Below are 21,698 nucleotides of genomic sequence, written 5' to 3'. Positions count from 1 at the left end.
ATGCAATATTGAAAATGCATGTCCTGGCAATTGAACACAAAGCAAAGCTAGTGCTCCCAAAACAACTTCCTGACTACACGCCAATCAGCTGCTGCTGTTCCTGCACCATGCAGCTCCAAGACTCCTGGACACAGTCAATTAGCACTACATTAACAGATATACAACTCATAACTGATGCTGTGCAGAGTACAAGGCAAAGAGCTCGTTCTATGTATGTGTGTGTATGTGTGTGTGTGTGTGTGTGTGTGTGTGTGTGTGTGTGTGTGTCTGAGTCTGTTTGGAAGGAGACAAAGAGAAGCATTAGGTGATGTCTAGACAGTGTTTCGGTAATTACTCAGAATACCTAAGGTGGGGCAATAGAAGTTCCACACTGGTGCTTCAACACGCTTATATAACATGAAATAATGAAGTGTGTTAGTGTTAGTTAATTTTGACCGTCACGCCCACCCTATTGATCATGTACTGCTCCGCGCTGTTATGCTTAAGGTTTATTCATTCACTTGCAATTGTAAAGGAATAAGATTTTAAATGTAACCACATAATAATTAAATAATAACACATAGCACATCCATCCTAGAAAATGTAAATGTGGTTAATTTAATATATATTACTGTAGCTGTAATATCATCACATATAAATGGGGAACATTTGAACAGCAGCATGCTCTCTGCTTCATACATATTCAGATGTCATCAATCCATGGATCTTAACGAGATTCGAAGTTCGCATGTTGACATTCATGGCAGTCAAACTGAGCAAGGAGATTTCTGGCTGATTGTGCTGACATGTCAGCTGATAATTCAGGAAGTGGATGAGTAGATTGGATAGCATTGTTGTCTAAATGACAAGATCTGTCTTCCTCTCCACCTCTTTAATTATCTTCCTTCGTTATAATTACGGTAAATGTGTGAAGGTCCAGAGGACAGCCACTGTTGTGTTGTTCTGCCTGTAAGCTGAAATTAGATGTGATAGGCAGGAGATACTGCACAGACTGACAGCGGCTGGTAATGAAGGTTACTGTCTGCCGTTTCAAATTCACAACCAGTAATTATCAGAATAATGCAAAATGTACACACCCTAATGACATATATATATTGTAAAATGACAATGGAAAACCAGCAGGATACTATTTTGATTAAATTTAAGTTAAATTATCTAAATGCTCAAACTGTTGTCCTTCAGGTGACAGTAATTGTTCCTCAAAATCCACAATATTACCAGCTATAAACATGTGATGTTAGGGCACACTAGAGGATGTCATTAAGAATAGTGATGACTGAGAAGAGTGAGTGACCTGGGGGTCCTTAAGCAGCCCTATAATTCTCTCTTAATGAAGCCGATGAATAAATGATTTGAGGCACTGTGCATGAGGAGACTGATCCCCCATCAGCATCTCCATGGGGTTACCAGAAATCTCATGGGAGTCCTACACATTCCTCCACCCTTATCCTTTAAACACACAGTATGTCATTTTTGCCACTAGGGGTCTTTCTTGCAACCAAAACAATAATAGAAGGCCCCATGTCAGGGAGAAGCATGGGATCGGGAGCTTCTTCTCAATTCCTTAACTGATCGTAGTTCCTGTTGCTTTGAATGTGCCACACAACAATCAGCTGTTTTTTAAAAAAATGTGCCACCAACTGGCAGACTCTTCTGTCTCTATCTCTCTCTCAGCCTGAGTTGTGACTGTGGCTGCAGCAGTGACTCTCAACTCTGATGAACAGCAGGTCAATGCCTGTAGCAAATGCCAACAACACAACACATTCTGTACACATCTTTTATTTATTTATTTTTTTAAACAAGGCTTTTATTGTGAAATATTTGCAGGAACAGCAGATCTGAGGCTGGCATCCTGGCAAGCACTGAGGGGCATTTATCTATTATATCCATTAGTGCATTATCTTCCATAGAAAGATAGTGTTTGAAACATTTTGGCATTTGGTAAAAATTATAATGCAGAAATGTTATATATATTATACATTTAACTTCCACTAATTTGCACATATAAACTTCCAATTGTTTGTCTTTTACTCTCCAGCCCACTAAAAACACATTTTCCTAGACTGGAGGAGTTGGCAGATAGTGTGGGCCACTGTCAGACTCTGACTGATTCATCCCATCATAAACAACTGGTGGGTGTCGGCATGCTGGTGCCCCTCTAGATTCAGACATGTTCGTTATAATGCTGATTGTTATTTTCCCTGTTATTGTTTTTCTTCCCTGTGACATGAGATGGTGGGGGGGGATAAAAGTACAAATCTGTAAGATCAGGCAATCTTACTCTGTGGGCCAGAAAACAAAGATGACAGCAATAAAAAGGAGAACCAATTGCTCTTTCATTTCATTTCCACTGGGAAATCAGGCTGACAGAGGAATAAAGGGGCTATAATAATAAAGTTTAAGAAAAAGGGCCTATGGCTTTCTATTCCCTACACAAACCATGAGGAGTGGCCTCTGAGAATGCCACAGATGCCCAGGGTTATCCACATTATTGAAGTGAAGACAAGAGTATGTGGTGGAAGTGATGGGAGCAGTGGTGGAACAGCAGAAAGACAATCTTTTTTCCTTTTTTTTGAATAAGTGGAAAATCTTTCCTTTACACTTTTTTTCCAGTTTCAAGCTTGGGACAAGAAAACAAATTAAAGGAAAATGACAGACAATAGCTGCAATTTACCTGTATGTAGGTAAACATTTTAGGTCTGAAACTGCACCGAAAAGCTGATGCTAGTAGTTAACGTTATTCTACTTAACCAAAGTGTTTTTAACAGTGGATCAGTCTATGCTGTGACACTGTTACATTGCTCATTACAGTGGCACATAGTGCAGCTTTCTCTGCATGAACATCTGAGTTAATGGGCCACAATAAAGACACCACTGTCTTCATTTTATGGCTCAGTTTTCTAATGGCCTACTTGGCTGTCTTGCCTGCTCTCTCAAAGGAGCCATCAAGGTCTCTTAAAGATCTCCCATATTCTCAGTACACCCTCTCCTCTTGGCCCATGTCTCCTTTCATCCATTCTTCCTCTCTTCCTAATTCCTACTCCCCTCCCTCCACTCCTGGCAGCTACAGGCAGCCGGCAGTAACCTAGGGCCTTCTCCTGTGCCTTTAGTTTCATTAGCGGGCCCCAGATGCTTAGCCACTTACAAAATTATGAAGGGCCAAAGCCAACCGCCTCCAGATGGGACCAATCTATATTCAGATGAGCTGTTTCCTCACATTCAGAGCAATCCCACCCTGATGTCCTACAGTGTCATCAACAAACATGCTGACAAACACAAACACAAGCGAGGACAAACAGATGCACACATTTACAGAGAAAGCCATGTGCACATGGCGAGTGTACACCCAAAGGCTACACAGGCAAAAACAAAAAACACACACACACAGACACACTGGGTGGCATCCCTCTCTCTAGGAACGCAATAGCTTAGCTACTGCACTGTGGTTTGTGCAGTCTGTCTGCCTGAGTTGTTATCTTTTATTGAGAGGTGACGGTGACAACACAGTGTTTTTTTGGACAGAGAGACTGACGATTCATCAATGGGCTCTCAGAGGTTATTCATCACTGGCACATCACCACAACAAGTCACTCAACATGAAGGCTAATAGCAGGTTTGATGGCTAAAATAGATACAATATTAGATGTTTAAAATGTGAGGAGAATTGTACTGATGGCTACTAAAGAGTATTCATTCTCAATCAGATGTGGTTTTTTTTAAACACAGGGAAGTGAGGAAAAAAAAAAGTCCATTTAAACCACTGATGAGGGGCCTGTGACCAGACTGGCAAATAGGATTCTCAATGACCCATCACAAATTGTGTTTACTGAATATGATGTGTTACCTTTAGGCAATGTTACAGCATGATTAGGTATAAAACCAACCATCACAAGCTCTCATTCATGTGTTGCAATAATTAAGGATGGGAGGATACCACTTTTAATGCCTGATACTGATACCACAAACTTTATCTATTGGTACTGATATTAGTCCGATGTAGTCATTTTAGACCATTCAAAAGCATACTTCACCAACTGTGTAACAAATATTGTTCTCAAAATGAAAATTTTGAGAACAAGAATCCCTTTGCAGATTTGAATTTACATTTTTACAGTCAATATAGTAATGAAGCATGTGATATATATGTATGAATCTCGTTATATCTAACACAAGAAACAGGGAAATCCTGGAATGACTTTGGAAAAAACACAGGCTCCACCTAGGCACTCACGGGTAAATGACTAGGACTGTATGTTGGTGAGCTATATAGTATGTCAAAGTTACTCTTGCGGAATATTAATGATTTTGCCCATTCCCCATTAGCCACACAATTGAAATTCACCACTGCATAATAAACGTTATTTTTATCATGATGTGCAATCATATTGCCCATTGTCCCATCTGTGCTTGGCATTCATGTCAATACAGCTGTAATTGACAGAGAGAGAGAGAAAGCAGAATATCAATCATGTCCCATGAACACCTAATAGTCTTTATGGAATTGCTGACATACCCACTTTTGTTAATTCTTTATTTGTCAAGGGGTCATCTCCTACTATTGTGCTCATACTATAGCTGGCATACCCACTAAGCACCAAACACCCACATCCATTCACCGTCTACTGCACAGCTTGCACTCTTGTATCTAAAGTATGTAAAGTCCAGTCTGTGGTGCCGTCTATTTGTACAAATATCACAATACTAATAATAGCAGGGATTTTGCCATGTGCTGCACTGGCCAACAAAACATGGAGAGCCGGCTGGCTGAACAAAGAGGGGTGAAGGTGAGGTCTTCGGCCTACAATAGTAAAAGCAGCCGCTGACTTTAAGTACAGTAATCAGGGGACTGTTGGGTGCAGACAAACTGCAACGCCTCACCTAGTTCATTATAAGATGACACAACCAATTTGTACCTCTGCCTGCTGCAATCTACCAAATCTCCCCTGACAAAAGCATTTAGATTAGAGCACTTTCAGGCAGGGCTGCGCTGACATGCGTACCCAGCCTGTAAAAGGGGAAATGAAGTGCCTTTTTAATTCTCCTCCAGGCAAACATAAAACTGTCCAGGTAAGTCATTTGTGGGCTGAATAGAGAGCCAGAAGCAAGTTGCCTCGCTGTCACAATACCCTTTGCTCTTTCTCTTTTTTTTTTTTTTTATCTACCTCTTCTCAATAGAACGTTGCACAAACACATGCTATATTTCATGCACATCCTTATTCTCATTTTATAATCTATTTGGCACATTTTGTCGCATTATTTCTCCAACATAATCCTCTTTCACTTCCTCTGGCAGCATGCTAATGAGTTTCTGTGAACAAGGAAGCTGCACGATTATATTTTTCTCTTTCCCTCCGTCTCACTCCAAGCTTTGTCCTCCCCAGAAAAGTCCAAGTTGGAAAAGTGGGAATGGAGAGAGGAAACATTTATGTAATAAAAAGGACTGTGATCACGTCCCACTGTAAAACCTTTGAAAATAACCAGAGCGAGTTGGAAAGAGAACCAATGGCACCAGAACATGAATATCACTCCAGATTCTGGCTAGTTAACAAACCATGTTCAGAGCTTCAAAGATAATTCCTTCTTCTCCTTCCAAATATTCACTCAGATTCAAATGTCACTCCGATTCCCTGTGAGTGACAGATAATTGTGTATATTGTATATCTTGCTTTTCTTTGCACTCCGTGTCCCTTACCACATAATTGTGAGTTGTATTTTTGCATTAGGTTAATATTTCAGCATTAAAATATCTATAAAATATGTGACAAGAATAATGTAATAATGTTTCCAACACTCCATAGCAATGTGTATGTCTGTCATCTATCGCCTTCTCATGGCGTCATGTGCTTTGTGAAGCCGCTGCAATATAGAATAAATAATAAACTTTCAAATGCTCTAAACTCTCCTCTGTACTCGAGCAGACACAGCTGAAGTGAGGCAGGTATAGAGGGCACTTTTTTTAAAGACAGCTGATTGTTACGTGGCGCATGCAGCGTACAAAATGCTGGAATACAAATCGACTTTGGGGAAAAAGAGAGGATCAGTCACTTAATCAGGAAGTGAGCTGAAGCTCATGAGTCCATGCTGCTCCCCTACATCATCAAATTAGGTCTGTTTTTACTGTTTTGACTGAGAGAGAGGGGCCTCTGGTGGAAGCAATTACGCACTGTGGGTTTCAGCAAAAAAAACATTTCCTCTGTGAAAACCTCCATCGTGCATGTGTCTCTTGTCTGGGGATAAATAAAGGGCTAAAATGGACGACAAGTCGTCTCAAACAGCAAACCAGAGGTCACTTTATGTTTTTATGAAGCAAGTCTGTTTGGAAATGAATCGTTAGTCTTGGTTTTATTGCTCAAATTACCCAAGCCAGTCCTTGTCCTGTTTGCCCTTAATTAACAAGCGTTGAGTTTTCCTATTAATTAGCACAAGCTATTAGCCATTTTACATCACTCTTCATTTGTCGACAATTAAAAGGTCTATTATTAAAAGGCAAGCCACATGGTTAATTGTGCAAATGGCTCAGTGGCAGTGAGGGAGAGGGAGGAGGAGGAGGAGGAGGAGGAGGAGGAGGAGAGCGGCAACTCACTGAGCAGTGGGAGGAGTCCGGGAGCTGTGCTGTGGTTGAAACAACCTTTACAGTCTGTCTGTTTTTAGCTCGCTGCCTGACACTTTGTCCTCGAGAGAGAGATCTTCTCCTTTGCCACGCTACACTCGCTGTGTTCAGACCCAAATGGCCAACATGTTTCTATATCTCTGCACTACATCAGCTGCTGTAACATTTTCCTGAAATTTCTTTTGTGTTGTTTAAATTTCCACTCAAAATCAGAGATACTTGACAGAATAAATCCTTTAAATACAAATAACTGTTAGTTTGTACACATTCGCTTCATAGAGGGATGTAATTCATCATCCAGTTAGTGGATCATAGTCAACATATCTATATGAATAATGGCCATACTTGTGTATCATGATGAAGTTGTGACAAACACACAAATAATTGTACCTAAAATCTTCATTTACTCTCAGGTCTTTGCTGATTTGTCTTTCAGTTTATTATTGTTTTGGTTTTCTGTTCAGCAACTGCCTCCTTTATCATATACAGCTGTTTTAATCAAACAGCAGACAAAGTTGAGGATAAGCTGTTGTCATGTATTTATAACACTCAGTAGAGAGAGAGAGAATATAGTGATTCCACGTCTTACTTCCAATTTTGCCACGTTTCCTAGTTTTTAAGATGAAACCACGTCACAATCTCGACCTTCGAAAGGTGGAATTGAGGATTTAACCACGCCCCCAGTGTGATATACTGCAGACAAAGGGTTGTGGTTGTAGCCATTGTAGCACGACTACATGTTACCTCCTCCCGCTAACCTGAAGCGGTTGTCAACTAATAGTAACCACGGCAACTACCAAAGGGTCCCATGAAATCACCACTGTGGGAATATTTTGTGTTCCCCATGGGTTTTGTCAACAACGCAAACCATGGTGTGTAAGCTATGTTATGCAAGCGCAGCAAAGCACAGACATCTCCACACACATCATAAGAATGTTTGTATTGTTAATAAATATTTTGACAATTTATTAACAATAATTTGACAATAAGGCACTCACTCATCTGCCACATTATCCCTCACATGAGGGTTGTGGGGGGCTCTGTTGCCCATCCCAGCTGACATAGGGTGAAAGGTTACACACTGGACAGATCACCAGTCCATCACAAACAACCATTCACTCTCACACTCACACCAAAGGTCAATTTGCCCTTCAGAAAAAAAGATTGAGAATCGAATCTTGAACTTAAACTCAAACCAAGGATTTGGAGAATCTTGACTTCCCTATCTGTCTTTGAGCTGGCAATTGTATTGTATTGGTTTAGCCAAGTAGCTGTGTGTGAAAACTGGAAAAAAAAAAAGTATAACCAGACATATAGAAGATAGAGGACATTCACATTTATGATATCTGGGTAATAACTTCAGTGAATATATTGAGTATAAAATAAGTTATAATAAAAGATCAGAAAAAGGCTACGGGCAGGAAGTGAATATTGCTGAAAACAATGTAAAGATAGAAGGTAAGTGATGAGATATACACACTAGTGACTCGTGAAGGTATCCTTTCTCTTTTCCTCTCCCTGCCTCACCTCTCCTCACCCCTAGACCTCTGCTAGGGCTTAACAAGTGGCAAGGGAAGCGAGCAGAACGGAGCTGTGCTGATTGACAGAACAATTACTGCTTACATGCACCCCAATGGAGAAGCAGACATCCCCAAATAGAACATCACCAGGTCGTTGCATCACACACTTACAGGAAGGATTTTGGTAGGAAAGCGAAAGGGTTTGACTGATTGACTGACTGACTTGATGCTGAGCACCATTGCTTGAAAGCACTCCTCTGTGTTTGTTGCACAAATCAAAGAGGAAGAAGAAAAAGAACAAGTAAAAAAGCGTTTAACCTGGATCAAGGTTGGCTGGTTCTAACTTTAGAAGCAATGTTTGGCAACCAATTTCCTCCAACACTGACTGTTCATCTGTTCGCTCAGTTAGAGGTGCAGCTATTTTTAGCTGCACACTCACTGACTGAAGAAAAAGTGGAAAGTTAATTAAAGGAGGCACCACATATCCTCACGTTTCCAACATATTACACATCACAGACATAATAGGCGCGACATGAGATTGCGTCAAGAGCCGTACGTTGTGATGTTGTCGTAACAATGTAATAACAACATGTAAATCCTGTTTCGCTCATGTTTTATTCAGCAATTTAAAAAAAATGACATATTCTGTGTGTGCATTTTTTGAGGGGTTCAGATTCAGGATGTTGTTGGAAGGATGCACTTTAATTTATTAGATCGCTCTTTTTTTGACTCTCCTTTAACTACTTCCCTTTAGCTTTTGTATTGTTTTGTGAGTTCTATGTCTCCCTAGAAGAAGCGATCTTGTATCTCAGTAGGAAACTTCTAGATGGCAGTTTGATTGATGCGTCACGATCCAATGAATTCATTCAGTATGATTGGACGGTGTTTTTACAGCCCGTTTCTCATTTTTGTTACAATGCATTAATGAATTGAGGATTTTAAGCAACACACTAAAATAATGCTCCCATCCTACCTTTAAAAAGGGATAAATAATTGAATAAAAATAAAGTGAAAATGCTGTCACAAGATTAAGTTCACTAATGTTCTGGATTGTTCGACTGGGCCGTCAGACATTAGGTTGGACATTTTTCCAATATTCGCAATTTCAAAGACTCAGTTATTACAGCCTCGGTGTCTTTCAAATGTCTTCTACTCTGCTGCAGGATTCTGTATGAAGCATCTGTTGGCTGACGCAGTCAAGTCTCTTGCAGCCTTCCTGGCCATTACTCCACCCCACGGTATTCCGGCCTCCAACAGCTGCATTACACCACGCTCCCTGACTTTCTAATTAGCTTATCGTGGAAAATAAGGATGTTGGGCAATTCTTTGCTCGAGCAGTCTAACAACAAGCAGACTGCAGGGAGTGTGGTTGGCACCTATAGTGGCACCAAGGGGGCTGTTGTCTTCAATACACGAGTACAAAAAAAAGAAGAAGAATAGTTTACACTCTGTATTCAGTCTCACTAACAGTTGCCTCCTTTGCTCAATTTCATAGCATTTTATTTTTCACTTCATACTTTGAGTCAAATAACAGTCATGAGAGATGAGAGAAGATTGAATATTGTTCATATTTTTTGGAAGACAGTGGTTGATGGATATGCCGCTGTCCACATTTGTAAGAAGATATTGGTATGCTTTTATTCTGCAGCTTCTTAACTGCACAGATGGTTTTTGTTATTTCTGCTGTCGCTTTGTTGATGCCCACAGCAAACAAACCGTTTAAAAATAAACCTCCACTACACTATTCAGAAAATAGAATCTACATTTTTGTTATTTTATTTTATTTTTTTTAATTCTTCTGCTCTTGTTCGAATGACTTCACTGTTAGAATTAAGGCCATGATTCTATCTCACATTTCACAATGTAACCCAGTCCCTTTTAATTAGTTCATCCACGATTCAGTATTTATCAAACATAAAACCTCTAGCTGTATTTAAATGCCAAATGATACAGTAAATCTCAAACTCTGTCAGCTCCGATGTCTCCTGGCCTGGGGGGGGAGTTGAGGAGTGAGGGATGTACAAAAGAGAGAGGAATGGAGGGAGGAGGAAAAGATAGATCCTTCCACCTGTAGCAGGGAACATCCTGCATGACTGTAATCTGCCAGTTGTCTCTCACAGAGATGTCCAGCTTAGCTGAGGCCAGCCAAGCCCGCAGCCTCCAGCACCAAACGATACTGAGACCCCAGGATATGAGGCACCTGCACGGGGAGATAAAGGCTTCAACTCCTGAGCTAATACTGACGATTCTTTTGATAAATACAGGCGTGGGGTGGTGGCTGGAGGGCAGTGGGGGAGCAAAGGGAGCAATCTTTTCCAGCTCACTCTCTCTCATTCTCTCTTCCTTGTCTACCTGTCTCAGTAATCTCTTTTTCTTGTACTTTGTTTTTTTTCCCCCTCCTCCTCCTCCACACTCTGACTCTCTCCCCCTCTCGCTCTCTCTCTGTACTTTCTTTATCCTGTCCTGTGTGGGTTTGGATCAAATGGGCGAAGCTCTGCACACTCTGCCTTTTTATTTATTCCATATCTGTAACTGTCAAAAAGAAGATTGCAACTTTGGAAACTGTCAGAGCTCTGTTGTGCTCATGGAAAGTCAAATGGAGGTGGTTGTGTTAAAAGCATCTTGACCACTTTGTGGGGACATAAACAATGTCACCTGTGGTCCCGAACCCCCAGACAGTTGAAAATGGCTCTACAAAGGCACGAGTCGTGATGCCTCTTAAATGGCTCAGCGCTGAGAAGAGTGGTTAAAACAGTAATAGCCTGGGGAGGTAAATAGAGTCGGGCCTCAGCAACATTACCTCCCACTGTGTCTGTCACTTAAATAGCTATTTACGAGAGCTTATTGAAACACAAACATGCCCAGTGTTGCATGGTTAGCATATTAAGGAAAGCTCCTGTACAAATTCACAGTTCACTCACGAAAGATGATGTCAAGTCCCGAGACAAGACCATTCAGAAAGTGTTGTTTTTCAAAACCTGGCACGAGATGAGAGTTGAATCACCACATGGCTCAAAGTGTTAACACATATTGAAAAAACAGGCATTTCAGAGTAGTGTCATTACATTAGCCAAAACTTTGAAATCCATAAAATAACATGTATTTCTATTCAAGGTAATGAACTGTTTAATTTTGGTCGCCTTTTAATCACAGCATCCACTGTGGAGGCTTCACAGAACAAAGTGAACATGTACAGCATACACACACTTGAGTCCCCGACGACTCCATTACACAGCATTACACAGCTGCATGACATCTGGTTACTTCCACGTCTACTGTAAGGACACTTTTACACCAGAGCTGTTTGGTCCGCTTTAAATGGACCAGAGCTTATTTCCTCGGATATTCCGCTTGGTTTGGGCAGGTGTGAAAGCAAATCTTAACTCTGGTGCGGACCAAAGAAGGGCCTGAAAGCGTGGGTCTCGGTTTGCTTACGGTGGGAAATGCAAGCGGACTATCCAGTGACCCAAAGAGAGGAAGTGAGGATAGCTCACTGCCTCGCTTGCTGCTCATATTAGACAGATTAGACAGGTTTGACCACCAAAGACAATCGATGTCCCGGGTTTTCTTCTTCCTCATGCTTTTTTTCTTCCTGGTCAGTGCTCGTTTTGGGCAATACCACCCCAAACGGGCGGCGGTTTTAACTGCGTGGCGTTGTCCAAGCGGTTTGGTCTGCTTACAAAAGTGCAGTGTGAAAGTGAACCAAACCAAATGAAGGTGTGAAATCGCACCATGTCCTCTGCACTATCCTGGTGTGAATGCGCCCTAAAGCACACAGCAAGCATGCAGCCACATTTGTGTATGTTGCACGAGACAACAATTCCCATGATTCTGTTATTGTTTTGACTGAGAGAGAGAACTATTGTCAGAAATGGCATACTGTGCATTTACCTGCAAATGAACCAACATTAACCTATGAAATAACACACATTTCAAAACAATCACCGGCCAGTTTCACCGTAAATGGCAGGATTAGACAACCATCTTGTCCCTAGCACTGTGAAAATGTCACATTACCACAAGCACAACCGAGAAACCGAAAGTCGCAGCTGCACCACACGGAGCCACAGCAGAGAGGGACGCGACCGAGCTGAGCCGAGCCACGTAGCACGGTGCAGTTTCATAGGCAGCAGTTCATCTTTTCTGTCCATGCTGTCGTGCTCGTTGTCTCTTCTCATTAGCCTGCGACCAGCATGCTACGACATGGTCGGTGCTGGTGCTAGGCTAGCAGACGCACACAGCTCAGGGTGGCAGATGCCTGGTGTTTTTGTGGATGCCCTCCATCAACTGGTGACAGATGTCAGGGCTCCTCCTGGACGGCAACACTTCATCACGCTAGCCTGTTCTCTCTCCGCGCCCCACTGGATACACCAGCCTGCTCGGCAGACGCCGCGCCCAACCCCATTGCACCAGCCCAATTCCCTCCTGCCACACCTATTCATTCCCACACAGACGCATACACAGAGGACACACGCACGTACATTTCTGCATCCATCAGTCAAGCGTTATTACATCAGACAGCCGTCATACTGGCAACCAATGGATCACATGCTAATGTGCCCAGACGCATCCACTCTGCAAATATAAAGTATCAGTCTTTAGTGTGTGTGTGTGTGTGTGTGTGTGTGCGTAGGAGAAAAAAGAGAGCGACTGTGCTTGTCTAATGACGGGCAGAGAGGATTGCAGAAAGTTGCAGAAAGCACTAGAGTGTGTCATTCTACTGATAAAACAGCATCACAATACAAGGTAGAAATAATAATATTCAAAGCTTTAAATAAAGCTCATAAAATCAGTTCTATGTTATGATGTTAGTATGGCCTACTTACCACTTTGGCCTGCTGGTGGACTTCACAACAGGAGACATGCCATCTCTGTACAGACTCTTTGTCTTGGAGAAGTTCACCACGTTGAAAATGACTCTCTGAAAGACATTTGAAAACATTTAAGTCACAAACCAAATCATCAAAATAAAGTATGTGATATAGGCAATTACTGCGGTATATTCCAGATAATTAAAGATTGATTAGTTGCTACGGAAAGCAGTGAATTGTAGAAACACTTCACTAATCTGAGGTACAAAATGTATATACTGTCACACTGAACATTTGTTCTATTGTTATTGAAGGAGATTACACTGTGATCATTTGTGTGCGGCCCTAAGCTCAAACAAAGGTAAAAGTGGCCTCAACCACAACTGATAACACAAACAACACAGAATCGCAGCACATTAACATGTCATTTGGGAGATAAGGCAGCTTAAATGTCCCACAGATGATCCCATGTTGCAGTAACAAAGTTCATGATAAAAAGGCAGCAGCTCTAAGGAGTGCCAGTCTCTAATCTAGGAAGACATTAAGGTTTTCCCCAGAGGGACGCTGTTTGGTGCAAAACATTAAGCTTTGCCTGGAGTGATGGTGTCTTTAGACGTTATTTCTTGGCTTAAATAACCATCCCTCCTTCCTTCCTTCCTTCCTTCCTTCCCTGTGCCTCCGCTGTGAAAGATTAGGATCAGAACAAGTAGGAAAATGTGGTATGTGAAATGAACCCATTTTTATTTATTCATCTTTTTTAAAAAAAGACAAATGAATGGAAATGGTAATACCGTATGGAGGTAAATGAATCCTATTGATGGGGCATATCAAATTACCAAGTAAGTCCAGGTGGTGGAAGTTAACTGGGTGCTACTGAAATCCTATTACAGACTCCCCATCTTCCTTTACTTTCTCCCCTCCCTCCCCCTCATCCATTTCTCCCCCTTTCTCCTGCCTAGCATCAGAGGAATGGGGATTGCGGATTGTGGCAGGCTGATTCAGACTTAGGTAAAATGACATCTAACTGATGTTGAGACTGGCAGCAGGCTCCTGTAGCAGGGAGATAAGACCATTGCTGCTGGCATTTCAATTACACTTTACTGCCCTGCACATCTGTTGCGAGAGCTACTTTTCAGCCTTTTCCCCTCAGGCAAATACAGCCTTACTCTGACTCCACTGGCTTTCTTTGACTGCACAGCCTCCTTCCTCATTCTTTTTCCCAAACAAATTCAGATTGTATTCCTCCTTAGCTTCACTCTGCCCAGTGTTTGTAATCTATTTGTTCGGCCTGTTTTAACTGGGAGGGAGCTGGGAATGGGCATATGACATAGAAGCAGGCAAGTAGGGAGGAATAGAAAATGCAAATGCAGGAAGAAGGCTATGCACCACCAGGGTGGAAGACAGTCAAGCCTAAAAAGGGTGTTCTTGCAAGGTAGCTAGGAACAGACACAAAGAGACAGGGTTCTAATTGTGCAATAGAAGCTAATAAGAGTGAGTTACTGAGGGTATTTGAGGAAAATGAGCTGGGCCAATTGTCCATCATTAAAGCTTATGCACAACCAGGACATTTCCTGGTATAAACGTTGACCTTGTCATGACCAGTATTTCTCCATCCACTGTCTACCGCTTTATTCTCCACATGAAGGTTGCAGGTCACTGGAGCCAATCCCAGCTGATACAGGGCAAGATGCGGGGCACACCCTGGACAGGCCGCCAGTCCATCACAGAGACAAACAACCATTCACTCTCACACTGGCACATTACGGCCCATTTAGAGAGTTCAATTACCCTCTGAATGTTTTTGGAATGTGGGAGGAAACCCACGCGCAGAGAACATGCATACTCCACACAGAAAGGCCCTCAGTAGTCCTTATAGAGACCAAAACCTGGTCCTAATGAGGCAGAACCTCATTTCTAAGAAACTTCTAAGTTAAGTTTATAGAGCAAGGATTTGAATTAGGTTAAGGGTTAGGCATTGAGTCATTAATGTTAGGTAGAACTCTTTGTTTGGGCTCACATATTGAATGGAAGTCAATACAGAGTCCATAAAAGGATATCTGCACAAACCTGTGTGTGTGTGTGTGTGTGTGTGTGTGCGTGCTGCCATGGAAGATTTAATTAGGCTGGGAGCAGTTAGGGGAGATTAACATCCATGCTGTCTGAGCTGTCTTGTCTACAGAGCGTGTCAAAGCCCTGCGCTGTCCCCATCACTACTGAATGGCAGACTGGAACAGGTGTCTCCATGGTGCCACGACACAACCACCAACTTTGCACTGACACAGAAATCCTTTACATCACGTCCAAGTGCAAAAACCAACCAACACAATTCTGACAATTCAAAAACGAGACGCGTGATGTCAGAAGGAGAAATGTTTTCACGCTTGCATTAAAGGCAGTTTGTGCACATTACACTCGCTGAACCACCGTTGCCTGATACGAGCTTACAAAATCATGCAAAACTCAAATGGACATTTATAGTGCAGGATCCAGACAGTAGTTAACTAGAAAGTATCTGCAAAGACTTAAAGAAATAACATATCAAAACCAAACCAATGACCCGACTAATGAGTTTTAACCTCCAGTTAACTACAGCTACTTTTACTAGTGCAGGATTTCAGTCCCAAGCACGGGGTCACATGTGTGTGTGAGTGTGAGAGAGAGGGAGATTTACATCAGTTTAAATCAAGAACAAATCCAATTAAGTGATTCAATTACGGGTGACAGTCCAAATGACTGATTTCTAATCACATCCTCTTTGAAAACTTTTACACAGACCTGCCAGCAACCACAAGGTTTGTCACTAAAATAGCCTTGCTGGTGCCACTTGAGTGTAGGATTGCTTTGAGGACCAAATGCTGCCTTTTGATCCACATCGATCCAGCGTGTGGCAAGATAGCACTGCTTCCTGGAAGAAGCGTTAATAAATTATTTAAGAAACTATTTCAGATGTGTAAACGAAGACCTCTAGAGAGAGGCTGAACCCTTTGTCCTTTTAATGATGACTTAATTATGAATTATTGGAAAAATAATAACATTTCCATTATGTAAAAGGTGTTAGATTGCGTTTCAAAGGGAGCCAGAGAGTTTTACTTTATATAAGATTTTTAAACTGAGCATATTCAGATCAAAATCTACACAAATATAAAAGAGCAATGTGAGAAAGTGTGAAAAGGAGAGTAAACTTTTATTGTGATGGTCATTAGTGATGTGTGTATGTGCAGGAAACAGACGATGAAAGTGTTTCTTGTTGCTGACCTTCAGGCTCAGACCGCAGGGGCAAACAAAAATGTTCTTACTTTGAAATCATTTCATCTCAGAAACATTGTTATTCACCTCAAACACTGAACTTGAAACTTTGCCCAGTGGTCCAAACAAAAACAGTGAGGAGACAAATTGTCTTATTAGGTATCAGGTGAGTTTACCGCCACAAATCATTTGCTCCATGAATCACCTCTGATGCAGTGTGATTCCTCAGCCTACTTTAAGTGAGCAGAGCACATCCTCGAGCTCTATCCATAGCTGATAGACGCCGGCAGCTCAGACTCTGCCTGTTCCTCTCTTGTTTTCTTTGATCAGTCTGATCACTGAGGCACAAAGTGCCAACTTTTTACAATACCGGCGATGACCCGACACTGAGCACAGTGAAAATCACCCATCAGCCACAGCTGTAAAACCGCTCACTCATACAAAGTCATACATGGTCGTCATTCTCTGATATTTACTAAAACTATGTGAATCAGATTTACCACACAAAGACCTGGGGTGTCAAACGTACGGCCCACAGGCCAGAAGCGGCCCTCCGGTGGGTTCAATCCGGCCCGCAGGGTGAATAATTAGAATCTAATCATAATGTGAAATACTATATTTTTCAGTTCCAGATACCTGTGACTAAATGTTTGTGTCTTTGTAGATCCACTGTGGAAGTTGTAATGCACATGTGTGGTAAGAGGTAACTTGAGTATGTTGCTGAAATTGCATTTGTTTTTTTGCAAGAAATTTGTTTTTGTCAAAATATACTTCATTAAATGTAAAACAAAGGGAAAAATTTGAAGTTGCTGTTGTTCATAGGTTATTATGCTATTATTTTACTGGTCCGGCCCACCTGAGATCAAATTGTGCTGTATGTGGCCCCTGAACTAAAATAAGTTTGACACCCTTGAACTAGACTAAGTATGATAAAGTGATGCTATTTATGTATTTATTTATTTATTTTCTCACCTAGATAGTGTTGTGAGAGTAACACGCGTAGTATGTTGAGTAGTAACGCACGTTGAGCAAATATAGAAATCTTCTAATAATTACCTGAACTGTGTGTGAACTATGGTAGAATCAATTATGATTCTGATATGACTGACTTGCACACCGCACAAAAACATGTGTCATTAAAGGGCGACAACTAATTAAAAATGAGAGCTGGAGGAACCTGCGTACATGAGGACGTGCATATACAAAAAAAGAAGGATTAATTGAAGTCTTCGCTGATTTCAGGATGATTTCCGTGGTAAATAATGTTTGTTTGTATTGGTGTATGACACAGCTGTTTCACTGTGCGGCAAGGAACACACAGCATGAGACTGTCTCACTGACAAACATCACTTCCTGGCAGGTGCCATGACATATCACTGGTAGATACTACAATCCTGCACAGGAGCTGTCACATACGTTTATACCACTGTGGCGTCTAAGCGGGATTGAAAAGTTTATTATTTTTTATTTGATTTTTTTAAAGTTGTGCTTTGAACTGTTAATATTGTATTTAGTCATTTATCTGATATGATGAAACATGGCAACACCAATGAAATGTTAGCAGAAGGCTGGGTATAAATTAAAATGATAGAACAGAATGTGTTACAGCGGCCAACATAAATAATATCAAAACTATGTTCATTATAGTGGTTGATATTTTAAAAAAGAGACAACAGAGGAACTTTGCAGAGGAACTTCAAGACGACGGTTGTCTATAACCTTACAAACTGTTATCGTGCTTTTAACAGCCTTGACTGCTTGTGTTTGTTCAGCTCGTTTTTCCATCAGTTATTAGCCAGTGTACTTCATCTTAATATGAGATTTCACTCTTTGGGTGAGTGCAGTTTGATAAGAAACAAATAAACTGACTGCAGAGATATGAAAATAAAACAAAAGGTTGGAAAATAAACTTTCCCCAAAAGGCTAGCAGCTACAAAGGTGCACTTTCAGCTAAATGAAAGAAAGATTTTGCAAATAATATGGGTTATAATTGTCAAAATAGCCTGTCTAAATGATAAAAACCACCACCACTGTTCATTTGGTGGTGCTATTTAAATTTTTATTTTTTTTTATTTTATTTTGCACAATAACATCCACACAATTGGCAAAGATTAAAAAACAAATACAATGCAGGACTTAAATATAAAATTGAACTGGACAATATAGAAGACGGTTTGTCTGAACCACACTGATTCTTAAACAGTTACAAAACAATTCCTACAACAATGATATATTGCAAAATGACACAATTTGTTGGACATTGAACCCTGAAACTGGTGTATGAAGTAAGTCAGAAAACACGTGATGAGCAGTTTCTTGGCGTAAACTGTAATTGGCGGTAACAATGTGATGGTCAAATATTTCAAAATAAAAGTATCCAAACAATAAACGGGTCTGGTCATGAAAAATTCACAACACCCCAAATTCAACTTTCCCTCTGCATGTGAGACACTCAGCAAGATGGAGATCTGCTGATTGAGCAGTTAAATATGGAACGGACCCGTGAGCTTAATTTAAAATAACGAGTGACATACGTAACACAAATAGTGAGAATCTGCACTTTCTTAAATAAAGGAGCAGATGATATATGAGACTCAGTTTCAGAATCAGTTTGCCCCTCAAACAAAACATTAAACAAACATATACGGCGAATGCAGCTCACTGCAAAAGCTGGTCACAGTGAGGAAGGTCACACATAGGTGGGAATAACAGTATGACAGGGGAGGGAGGGAAAACCTGAGCTCCTATGGGACAGGACGGAGGTCACATGTGTACAGCAGGACATCTGTGTGTGTGTGTGTGTGTGTGTGGGTGCACATGTGTGTGTTTGCATGTGGGGCAGCAGAGAGCCAGAGATGTGACTCCTTTGGGAGCAAATGCATGACCTTGATGAGGTTTGCTATACATAACCTGACAGACTGTTCACAAAGTCGCGTGCTGCCAATGTCAGCCGGTACAACAAAATGTCAGCGATGTCAGCGACACAGAAACCCTGAAGAAACACACACTCACACACGACATACTATTCCCGATCTCTTTTACTTTCTCACATCCCATCCGGTTTGTGTTTTGCTTTCCTTCAGCGTGATGTTGTTGCTGACAGTTCAAGTCCCTGTTGACCAACGTCAACTCAAGGTGCTGACACAAGGAAGTGGAGGATGGGAACCTTTAAACACATTACAGACACACATGAAGCCACAGAGACACACAACACGCCTCCATCTGTGACTCACACACACACCTGAAGATAAACTGACAAAACAACACCGTATTAGTCCTGCAGAAGTTTCCATTTCGGCTGAGATGCACTGTAGAAATAATATGCGGGGGGAAGTTGTGAGATACCTAGCTATTGATCCTGGGGGCCATGAGTCCCAGCAGCCGCCTTTTTAAATGTCAGCTTTTAATTTCCTTCTCCCTTCTTCACTGAAGAAGAAAAAAAAGATGTATTCAAAGCAGAGCTGTTCCAGGAGATATCAGATAGCACAGTGACAGTCTTTTAAAGAGCTTTTGTTTGGTTGAGGCATTCATGGCTTTTTGTATCAGACTGCTTTATTCAGCCAAAGCAAGAGGAAGTTTCTGCACTGGGCATGAGTTGAAAGGCAATCTCGCTTTTCCATTGTCCCGCAATGTACAACTGGAAATTCTTTAATTAGGGCTTCTCTTGCACTGAGTGACAGCAATGACCAGTACCCTCCAAACACTGATGGAGGTCACACACACACACTGCTCTTAAACACAATTATTGTCATTGAAAACATTAAACTCATGATCTCGCTGTAAAAGACTGGAGATAAACATCAGTTCACCTCCATGAAAGCGTTTGTTCTTGTCCTTTTGCTTTTGTTTAATTACCCGGCCCCACGTTGCACATGCCACAGCACAGAGTTGTTGTTTTTGAATGCGCACATTCATGTTTTCATCTTCAGCATGTAGAATGGATCATGATTAGCTACCCACAGATTGTCCAGTATGTATAATTGACAGCGTGCTTGATTGGATGGATCACTGGCACTAGGTTTTTATCACCAACCTTCCACACAAAGTACAAAACGTATCCCATATGTCCATTTGACACAGAACAGCACAGTTTGTTTTTCCTCTGCCATTATTCCGTGTTTTATTGTGTCACTTAGAAAGGTGTAATAAAAAAAAAGGACTGGTTGTTTTACCAGAGGCAAGGAACATATTCACATATAGCTCGCTCATGCTCTGAATTGTAGACAGGAAGTACCATATGCACTAAAAACAGGCCTCTCTCGGTTGTGAAAGATTATCTCAGAAATAGAGTTGGATACTATTATTGTTTTGGCAAATTCATATTTTAAGAACATGTAATTCCACTTGGGATTATCAACTTACTTACAAAATAGCAAAGAGGAAGAGTTGGATTCATGAGACAGGAGTCTGTTAACCTCTGGGTATGGTTATAATCATATTAGATATCACATTTAATCCCTTATGTCCTTACGTGTCATATACTGATTTTTCTTTCTTTTTTTGTCTTCCAAGTCCAGTGTAATGTTTTATTTGTGCTGCTACCTGTCATGGCAAGAGGTTCTTAATCTGAATGAGACTTTTTACTGGTTAAATAAGGGGTAAATAAAAGTATTAGGCGACAAAGGTCCTTTGGTTACTACTGACAAATAGTAGATAAAATGTTCTATTTCCAGGAACCTTAAGCAAGTGTTGTGATATCAAAAACATAACCTTGAGGTTATTGAGATTTTTTTTCAGTTCTTCCACTTTATGGACTTGTGAAATTAAAGTATTATTTAAATGTAATCTGGCCCCAGCACTGTCCCATTGAAATGCATTTACCGAATCAAATAGGTATAAATGTAATATATAGGGGACAAGGCTACCCAGACATATTCTGAACATTTACATGATCATCAGCAGATGTGTAATCACGACACTGGCGAGAGGGCAACAACCTTACAAGGATAATGGAAGTTTTCAGTGTAAGTGCTTATGGAAATCAGTTAACCTCCCAAAAATAAAGGAGATTTTCAAATGAAGTACAAAGCTAAGCACCTGAAGAACAGAAGGTTTCACTTTTCTTTGACGAGGACGGAGCTACTTCCAGCCAGTCCACGTCCACGTCCACTCCCTCCGCCGCAGCACTGCTGCTGCCACAGGCACTCAGTGAGGGATGCTGCACTTCCCTCCTCCTCCTATTTCTCATCACACATTTGTCTTCTCACCTTCTTCCTCCACTCTGCCTTCTTGCCTTCTGCTTTAAATATGGAAGAGTTAATTTTCTCATTCTGCAGGCAGCATCCCTTTCTATTTATCTTTCTTCTTGTGTCCCCCCTCCCGCTCCCCCCCTCTCTCTCTCTCTGAGGCAGGGCTGTGCTGTCAGGCCCTTCCAGAGCAGTGAGGTTGTCAGAAGTGATGGATGACTATCAACCTTCTGCTGTCTTCCACTATGCTCCTGGGAGATTTACAGGCTCGCTGACTACCAGGCATGAAAACCAATCTCTCGCTCATTCTTCCCTCCCTTCCTCC

At 41.3% G+C, this 21,698-nt stretch overlaps 1 protein-coding gene across 1 annotated transcript in view; it reads right to left on the bottom strand.

Moving 5' to 3' along the window:
• agbl4 (AGBL carboxypeptidase 4) overlaps positions 1 to 21,698 on the bottom strand; it is a 261,521-nt gene that overhangs the window by 153,569 nt on the left and 86,254 nt on the right. The window contains exon 4 of the mRNA XM_044043400.1: positions 12,957 to 13,051. Within this exon, the coding sequence (XP_043899335.1) occupies positions 12,957 to 13,051 (95 nt within the window). The remainder of the gene's footprint in view (positions 1 to 12,956; positions 13,052 to 21,698) is intronic.

This window comes from Solea senegalensis, linkage group LG14 (genome assembly GCF_019176455.1).
Source record: "Solea senegalensis isolate Sse05_10M linkage group LG14, IFAPA_SoseM_1, whole genome shotgun sequence".
Taxonomy (NCBI): domain Eukaryota; kingdom Metazoa; phylum Chordata; class Actinopteri; order Pleuronectiformes; family Soleidae; genus Solea; species Solea senegalensis.
This window is presented reverse-complemented; position numbering and strand designations above follow the sequence as displayed.